The 10,000-nt window shown below is 45.4% G+C and overlaps 1 protein-coding gene across 1 annotated transcript in view; it reads left to right on the top strand.

Annotated features, from left to right (window-relative positions):
• Positions 1-10,000, top strand: part of nlgn2a (neuroligin 2a) — a gene marked incomplete at both ends in the record, with an annotated part of 207,520 nt that overhangs the window by 97,095 nt on the left and 100,425 nt on the right. Inside the window, 1 exon segment of the mRNA XM_083789203.1 lies at positions 831-980. Within this exon segment, the coding sequence (XP_083645329.1) occupies positions 831-980 (150 nt within the window).

Raw genomic sequence — 10,000 nt, 5'->3', positions numbered from 1 at the left:
TGAAATTCAAAGAATTTCTTTCTGAATCTTTTATGAAAAACCTGCGAAAAGAAACGTTTCTGTGTCAGTGGTTCTCAATTCTTTTCATGTCAAGGACTGCCCAAAGCTTGTATGCATTTGGCCACAGATCCCCTCCCAGAAGCAAACATTTGCTGTGAAAGAATAATATATTTAAAGATTTGTCATGATGTTCATGGCTGAGGGAAGTATGGGTGCCCCCCCCCCCCCCCCCCCCCCCCTCAGACAGGAGGGGAAAAATAATAATAATTTTAATCAGAACAGATTTCTGTTACTAGGCCTATTAAATATGCTGTATCACAGCAGCGGCACCTCATCCTGGTTAATTGCCTGTGTTATTTTGCTCATGCGTGTGGAGAGGGAAAGTTTAAGCCACTTCTCCGCGCGAAAATGCACGAGGCGCGCGCACACGTATTCTGCGGCGCTAATGTGCGCATAGCTCATAGCGCGCCACTCGGTGGCGCGCTACGAGCTTGTAGGTCTGCTGTTTTTGAAAAATCTAAGAACGACTGACATAGAAACATGGCTTTTTCAGAAAACTGTCAGGATGTAGAAGACATTTGTTATAATGCTATATGAGGCGATATGGATCCTCTGGTCTAAACAGGTTATGTTATCGATCACTGCGGTGTCTATGCTGTTGCTCCCCCATTTCTCACATGGATGCTCTCTGTGTGTGTGTGTGTGTGTGTGTGTGTGTGTGTGTGTGTGTGTGTGTGTGTGTGTGTGTGTGTGTGTGTGTGTGTGTGTGTGTGTGTGTGTGTGTGTGTGTGTGTGTGTGTGTGTGTGTGTGTGTGTGTGTGCGCGCGCAGACATCCGTGACCGCAGGAAGAAGCCCGTCATGCTGTTCATCCACGGCGGCTCCTACATGGAGGGAACGGGCAACATGTTCGACGCCAGTGTGCTCGCCGCCTACGGCAACGTCATCGTGGTGACCATGAACTACCGGCTCGGCGTGCTCGGTGAGTGCACACGGCACACACACACACACAGAAGGCTATGCACGTGCGCGGCTGCGCGCACACAGTATACACACACATGCACACAGTTCACAAGAAGATCACATTAATCTCCTTTTGTCAGCTCATAGTCAGTAGTCAGCTCATACAGAAATCAGTACGGAATGTTCTCTGGCCCGCACGCACGCACGCACGCACACAGACACACACACACACACGCACGCACACAGACACACACACACACGCACACAGACACACACACACAGGCACACACACACACACACAATAACAAAGACTCCCTGCCAGCAGCTAATACAGAGCTCAGTAAGAAATATTGACACGTTACACACACGCGCGCATGTGCGCAAACACACAAACACGGCTTGTCATTTTCTCTCCTGCCTCTCAGCCAACATGTGTACTGCACACGTGCAGACATGCATATACACACACACACGCGCGCGCGCGGGGCACTCAAGAAGCCAGTGCTTGCTTTTCTCCCCCCCCGGCGGACATGGTAGCCTATTTTCCTAATTGATTGAGGAGTCCTTGATGGATGACGTCGATAGCGTTCATCAATGTAATGAAAAGCTGCGCGGGGGCCTTGATCATGGAATGCTCACTCTCTCATAGATTTTCTTTTGCTGATTAGTCTATTCGGAGCTGCTCCCACTGTGTTATTGCCTCACTGTCTGCCCACTCGGGGGCTCCTGATCTACCGCGATGTGTGTAAAGCCTAGTGGTTCTCAAAGTCTGGTTTGGGTTCCACGTTGTTTTTGTACATCTTTTGGGACATCGATGCAAACTCTACACTCTGAGAGTGTGCAAATGCAACCAAATGTGACCAGATTTGACTGAGAGCCTGCCATCGTGCAAATTCCAGCTTTTCACCAGAGGAGTTTTTTTTTTTAATGTTTTTTATGAGTTTATAGCACAGGCAGACATATTAGAGCATGTCTAAAATAAATGTCAGAGCTGAAATCGACATACATGTAAATATGAAATAAATGCCCAAACATGTAGCTAGGTGTAATGTTAGAGTCCACAGAAGTGAACCTTTCAAGCTGTTTTCTGTGAGACATTACTCTATACGCCATATCTCCAAAACTGGTGGGTCAAACTGAACCACCAATATGTCAATTTGAAGCTATGATTCCCTGCTTTCATATGACATGAATAAAACGAAAATTCCACTGGCTCCCAGTTGCTGTTATATGCACTACAAACACTTGGCTTTCCTGTGATCTTATAGTTTCCTGAGGCGCCACACGGTCTCTTTTGTATTCCATGTATGTGATTATACCTGGCTTATTGTATGCTCTGGATGTCATCTCTTAAAGAAGGAGTGCCGTGATTTCGTGAGAGAAGAGAGGAAGGAATATGTAGATTACAGTATTGTGCCAGTGTAATCACTCTCAAGCGTCAAGTGTCCTTATTTTGGGCACAGAGTTAGCATAAAATCTGACAGGTTGTGAGCTTGTTCTGCTCTTTTCCACTATTTTTAAGCAGTGTATATAGCCCAGAGGCTATGGCTATTTGCCGGGGGTCCTTTCCATGGAACATTCATCATTGGCCTAATAACAATGACTGGATGAGATTCTCCTTTTGGATGAGCGGTATAGGATGTGTGGTTCCCTGTGCGGGGCGACCCGGGTTGGAATCCAGGCAGTTATAACCCATTTCGGGGCAAGAACCCCTTTTGGTGTTAGCATTACGTTATGCTTTAGCTATTGAAAAATAAGCAGATCTACAAGCTCATAGCGCGCCACCGAGTGGCGCGCCACGAGCTTGTAGGTCTGCTATTTTTGAAGAATCGTGAAAAGTGACATGAAAGTGTTTGAGAACGATTGACATAGAAAAACTGCTTTTTCAAGAAAACAGACAGGTTTTATCCACACTTTTCCTGGGCTGTGTGTGCTCCAGTTCCTGTCGATTTGATCCAATGAAAGCCAATGAAACTGGTCAGATGACCAATGATATCCAATGAAATCAACAGGAACTGGAGCACACACAGCCCAGGAAAAGTGTGGATAAGACATTTGCAGAATCGTTCCCAGGTCAAAATGGGTTAACACACAGAGTATATAAATATCAGTTAGCAGTTGTTGTAGGGGTGTGAGGGGCCGTCTGTGGCTGGCATAAAAAAGCCAAGAGGGAGACGGCGTATAGGGGAGAGAGAGAGACACATGAAGGAAGATGAGACGAGTTAAGTTAAGACATGGCTGTCATATGATGCAGCAGGCTGATGTGACATTTATATTCCCTACTGTGGCTTAAGCAGTTCACTCGGTGAGTTATATATGATTAATGGCCCTCTAGATTGTTTTAATTAATCTCCCCTTTCCATCAGACACGGACTCATTTGAAAACTATATTCTTTTTAATTAGACTCAACGTGCAGGGGGGGGGGGGGGCAGTTTGTGGGAGATTGTCAGACTTGCTCTCTGTCATTTGAACTGAAATCCGTTGGTTTGTTTTCTCACAGAATGTTCCTCTATAGTCTACATCTACAACGTTGTCACGTGTGCCGGTCAGTAGCTGTTCTGTGGAGCTATAATATATCTCCCACAAGACAGCCGCCCCCTTTTTATACGAGACAGAAATACTAGGGCCGGGAATAAGCATGCAAATCAGATATGGCCCTGGCTGGCATTTTTATTGGCTCAGGGAGTCTAGCCCGCAATTCTCTCTTAACTGGCTGGCTGCACCCAGTGTGCTCCCCATACCTCCATGATGACATGTCTCTCTGGCAGCTGTTGTAATTCATCGAAGCATCTTAACATTTCTTTTTTTTCTTTCTCCCTTCGCCAATAAACAGAGCCAGAGATGGTTGGGGTGATGCTTTGCTTATGGGCCTGTGTGCGGTACACTTTAACCTGTCTCTGTTGGCATTGTTTGGGGGGGAGGGGGCAGAAAACGGGAATTAAAGGATGTCATCAGTCACCTGCTCTCCCTAACAGCTTGCCAACCTCTCCTCCTGAAAACCCACACCACACGCCTTGGCCTTTATCTACTGGCCGTGCTCGCTCTCTCTCTCTCTCTCTCTCTCTCTCTCTCTCTCTCTCTCTCTCTCTCTCTCTCTCTCTCTCACCTTGCTCGACGAGATCAAGTGATTTACAGCTTTAGGTGGCAGGTGCTAACTGAAAGGAGCTAAGTGCTTTAGAGATGTCATTAAGCTTTGGAGCTATACTCTTCTTCCTATTCTTTTATTTGTTGTTTTGTTTACCTTACGCACATTCCTACTGTATGTTGTTCTGGATTCAATTATATGCCGGTTATACGGTGACACTTTCATTTGCATGTGATTACTTGAACGTGTTTGTGTGACAATGTATCTTTACCGGGCTCATCTACATCTATAATCTAATCTTTTGACAACTCGACATATTCAAATTGGCTCAAGCTTGAGTCAACAGTGTGACATGATTCAGACAGTCACAGCGGTATAGGCAGGTTCGCTCTTTGTGGTGTTGTTACTTGAGCCTTCATTCCCAAGTGGAAGGTATCCATATAAAAGCCCCGTTAACAGCTTTAACAGGGAAACCAAACACTTTCCATCGACGCACACATTCAAAGTTGTTTACTAGACAATCTGTCAATCTGAGCTAATCTGGTAGCTCTCTATTTCACTTTTTTTCCTCAAACATAGGGTCGTGACGGGGACCCATTTTTCAAAGCTGGGAATAATTAGAGAGGAAGCATGTTTATGTTCACGGCGTTGCCGTATTTCTCTCCTGAAATGTTTTCAGATACATATTTGTGTCTCTATAATGAGAAACAGATGTTTGTTGCAGGAACATTGAGCCGTGGGAATCACACAGGTGAATGAAATCATGAATAATGACTCATTAGGACCTGCCGATGACGGTAAAGTGATTGCGATTGGATTTATGGGGGACTTTTGATGCAAAAATACAGAGGAAATCCAGGAAGGGGAGAAAAAAAGCTTTATCAAAATGGAATAAACCATTAGGAAATGTCAATAATTTATGATAGTGGTTCACACGTAAATTGACATTTATTAGCCCACGGACCCCCATTTGAAAAAGATATGCCAGTGATCCCCTATAAGGGAAGATATTTCTATCTCTGGGACCCCAATTTATATCGTAAAAATCAATGTTAATTTAACTCTGAGAGTGCACAAATGGAACCAAGCGAACCCTAACGGGTCCATTTGGTCGCATGAGGAGAAGAGACTGGAGCAGCACGGACATTTAGAGCCTTTTATTCGGTGCTATAAAGTATAAAAAGACTAACGTTTCGACCTTGCGGTCCATTTGGTTCCTATACTATCACTATCTTATTTAGCTGCATGGGGACCCCCCTGGACCCCACTTTGAGAAGCATATTGTCCCATGAAGTCTTCAGTCCTTGGCAGTGTGTGAGATGTGGTTTCAGTGTGCTAGTGTGAGACACTCTCATCATATCCTGTCAGTCAGCGTATAGGGAGAGAGGGAGAGAGAGGGGAAATTGGTCTGAGAGCCGCTAGCGGCGGACTATTGTCATTTGTATGCAAAACGTGGTGGAGCACTGCCATCAACCCCCCCCCCCCCCCCCCCCCCCCAAATATGAGAGCCATTGCAATTTGGGCCATGATGGGGAGAGATGTAAGTAATCGCTCACCCTGCGCACCCCCGTATGATGGATGACGGTGCATTCTGGGAAGTCAGAGTGAAGTGTGCGTGCGTGCGTGCGTGCGTGCGTGCGTGCGGGCGGGCGTGCGTGCGTGCGGACGTGTGTGCGTGCGTGCGTGCGAGAGAGAGAGAGAAAGAGAACTAGGCAGCATATTATATACACTAGGCCGTATATTATGTTCAATTGGAGTGGTCGTGTGTCATGTACTGTACATGTTAACGTCTAGGTAGTAGTAATGTATTCACACTAGAGGGAGAGTCGTTTGACTAACCTCCCAAAACACCATGCAGCATAGTTTATCCTAACAGGTGCTTTCCCAAATATTATTATCATTATGTTTTTAGGGCTGAAACAACTTGGTTATCCTTACACCTGAAGGCTACTCAAACTAAACTATAAGACGCTGCTTTTAAAGAAATAAAAAAATAAAAAAATAAACTAAACCAGCAAACCCAGAAGTAAAATATAAAGTAATGAAAAATGCACTGTAATTACTTTCTTGGGGACATAATCACGTTTACTGTAATGAACGCTAGTAGAAATCCATGCAACACTGCTTTTCAAGAAAGAATTAAAGCACTTTATTTTTTTACAATACATTGTGAGATTAATTGTGGCTATACACACACACAGTTATGATGTTATTGGAACTGAAATATCATGACGCATGCTCTTGTCTATAGTGCCGTCAGCTTCAGACAAGCATGGTGACTGCAGATAGTAATTGTTTAGCCAGGCGGCGAATAAAATACTATTGAACAAATGCATAAATAGGCTAAAGCCTGCACCATGCATAACAGTGTTACAGTCAGTCAGTCAGTCAGTCAGTCAGTCAGTCAGTACAATAGACTGCAGGTGCTGCAGTTCTCCAATTCCAAAAGTAGACTATATACTGGTACTATTATGGAGGGGACCACACCACGGTGTGTCCCCTATTCCTGTCCCTTTGCCTCCTCTTCTTGCAGCCTATATATACAGCCCTATAGCATACTGTGCGTGTAAGATATCCTGGGTGTTTCTTTGTAGTTCGACTCCTGCCAGCCCCCCCGCCTCACACACACACTAGCCTAATAAATTCAGTGTTAACAGTAGTTTTGGTTCGTGACACCATCGCAAGGTATAGCCACATGAGGTGACATCGATGCATAAACAACTGTTTATGCAACATTCAGCAACTGTTTGTTGCTGAGTGTTGTTCGTCCCCCAGAATATTGACTCTGCGGTTCGCATGGTTCTATAAACACCAGCAATGCGGCCGTATATTGTCCTGCTCTCGCTCGCATGAAAGAAAACCTTTTTTTGATCGCCTTTCCCAGAGACACACAATCTGTTCGCCACCGCTGCTGCGGCCAAAAGCCATTCGGCCAAACTTCTAAACAGTTTCCACCTGGCTACCTTTGACACTAACAAGTGCTGAGCCCGCCTGTCGCCAGGCTGTCCTCACAACACAGGCTGCCACGCAGGATTATTATAGGACTGCAGGCAGTGGTGTAAAGTAACTAAGTAGTAGGCCTATATTTAAGTGCTGTACAATTTTGTGTCACAGTCACAGACTTTTGTCATTCATTGTACAGTCTAGGTCTTGTATTTCTATGTATTGTTCCCTGCTCTAGTTTTCATGGTTCTATATTTGTTTGCTCCAGCTGTGTCTCATTTTGTAATCAACCCTCATGTGTATATCAGTCTTGTTCCCCAGTCAGTCCTTTCACCTGTTTCAGTCTGTTTTAAGTTGTTCATGTTCACCTGTCTTCTGAATTAAAACACCAATTCATGGTTTTGAACACTACATGCCTGGCTGTCCTGCGTTTGGGTCCTTACCTCACCTACACATGACATTTTGAAGTATTTTCAATTTCCAATACTTACTTCCCACTCCACTCCACCAAAATTTGCACTTTTACTCCACTACAATTATTTGAAAACTCTAGTTACTATTTTGCTGACGCATTGTGAGCTTGTGGATCTGCTATTTTCAAAAGATTTTGTACACATTTTGAACTTGTGAAATGGGACATTGTGCAATATGAGTAATTTGACTTGTAGTACTTTAAGTACAATTTGATGCCGATACTTTTGTACTTTTACAATTTGAATACGGTACTTGTACTTGTAACGGAGTACATCTACATTGCAGTAATGGTACTTTTACTTAACTCTGTACACACAACATGCTATGTTGTTGTAGCTGATGCTATTTTAACTGCCTTATTTAATTGCCATTGTTTTCTTAATTAATATACCGCTCAGAATCATATTGACATCGTGACCTCCTGTGCTCTTGTTATTTCTCTATTCTATCACCTTTCTTGAAACTGCAAAATGGCAGGATTTACAATGGCAAACATGTTGGGTGACAATTTGAAATTCAGCTTTTTTTGTCATAATTTCACCGAGCATTTTGTATATACTTGAATGTTTAGAGGACACGGGGGATGTAGATTTGTGCGCACACTGCAGTACTGTGCTGGTTTCTAACATTTCTCTGGATAAACTGTAGCGCCCTGAGAACGTGAATGAATAATGGGGCAGGTTTTGGAGGGGGAATGGTTTAGTACGCAGGTGTGCTCGAAGCCGCAGGTGTGTTACAATGTGTTCGCTTAAGGGCAGACGCTCTGTTACGTTATAAATATTGCTGCCGCTAACCTTAATAGGCCGAGAACGAGAAGCAAGCTTGTGACCCAGAGAGGTTTCCATTTTGAATTTCCAGAGAGCGGCTGGGGGGGGGGGGGGGGGGACCTGGTGGGAGAGACATGAAGCAAATTGATTTGCTGGGGATTCACCTACGGTATTATTACAGTATCCTATAGGAGCGCCCTCTATACTGTAATGTATATGTCATGTGTTGTTCGTTGAGCACGCTGCATGGCCCTTATTAACCCCAGGCTATCATGTTGATATTATTATTCCGCGCACAGACGCAGAGACGCACACACGCACGCACGCGCGGACAACCCTTTTCCTTTCACATGTTACGTATACTTTAAATAAACTTGACATGCCGTATAATATCCGTAGCTTGAACCATGCGAATTTAATCATTTTTTACCAACTGGGATGTCCCTATCCAGACACACACTCTCTCTCTCTCTCTCTCTCTCTCTCTCTCTCTCTCTCCCCCTGCCTCAGGCCACATGGGTGCAAGTGTAGTTATGAGAGAGTGAAATGATGAGAAAAGGGGATTAGGGCATTTGCTGAAAGAATGTGAGACAGAGAAACGAGAGAGAGGGGGAGAGACAGAGAGAGACAGAGAGGGGGGAAAAAACCCTTCCATTCCTGGAGTGGTATTCCCCCAGTGGCCGTCAGCGGTAGCCCCAGCCCATTTGCCAGGCAGCCTCCCTAGCCGGCATGAAGCATCGAGGGCACTCTCCGGCATACTAACCACAAGCAGAGCGGCTTAACCTACCCCTTTTATCCATATGCTAATGTAGCGGTTAGCTCTTAGAGCTACACAGGGACCCACACGCCATGATGGAAGCCTCAAAGATATATACCATACAGACAGAGGCTCTGCTCTTTATGTCTCTTAATTTTTATAGCACGATTTTGCAACCCAGTTTTTTTCACCCAGTGTCAATTATCTAATGTAATTGTGGGCGCTACACTGACCTCATGCCTCCTTCTATGCATGAGGAGTCCAAGCAGCTTCTTTTCACCTGACAGGGGGGAATTTCCCATAGCGCGTGGAAGGAACACGTCATTCCGACCAGTTCCTTTCCCCTCCATCAGGCGCCCCGGCTGGCCTGGGGGAGGCAGTTTTAGAGACCAGGATTACTACATGTTTTTTGTGAGGGTATACCTACCCGAGGGGACACGGGGGGCTAACATACAAACTCCACACAGAAAGGCCCTTTCCTTTCGCCAACCCCGCCTCGGGTATGGGCACTGATGGCGCGGAGGAGGGAACACGCCCCCCCAGCGGGAATCGAACCCAGGACCTTCTATAGCTGTGAGGCGACAGCACTATACCGACTGTGCCACCGTGCCCCTGCTCTTTAAACCGTCTAGAGCAGTGGTTCTCAACCAGTGGGAAGGTGGAGGGGAAAGGAACTGGTCGGAATAACGTGTTCCTTCCACGGCGCTGTATACGCCCTACCGGGGAAGCGACCCCCTGTCGGGTGAGAAGAAGCGGCCTGCTCACTCCCCATGCATTGAAGGGGGATTCGGGGCTCTCCCCAGGTCGTCAGAGGAAGAGTATAGCGTCCATGATTACAGCTTTATCCCATTCTGACCTGAGATCAGATTAAAAAAAATGTCTTCTAGTTTAGACAGTTTTCTGAAAAAGCTACGTTTCTATGTCAGTCGTTCTTCGATTTGAAAAAAAATAGCAGATCTACAAGCTCGTAGCACGCCACCGAGTGGCGCGCTACGAGCTTGTAGATCTGCTA

Source organism: Protomyctophum parallelum (genome assembly GCF_964188405.1).
Source record: "Protomyctophum parallelum genome assembly, chromosome: 18".
NCBI classification, from domain to species: domain Eukaryota; kingdom Metazoa; phylum Chordata; class Actinopteri; order Myctophiformes; family Myctophidae; genus Protomyctophum; species Protomyctophum parallelum.
The sequence above is the reverse complement of the archived record's forward strand: the minus strand, read 5'-3'. Positions and strand labels throughout refer to the sequence as shown.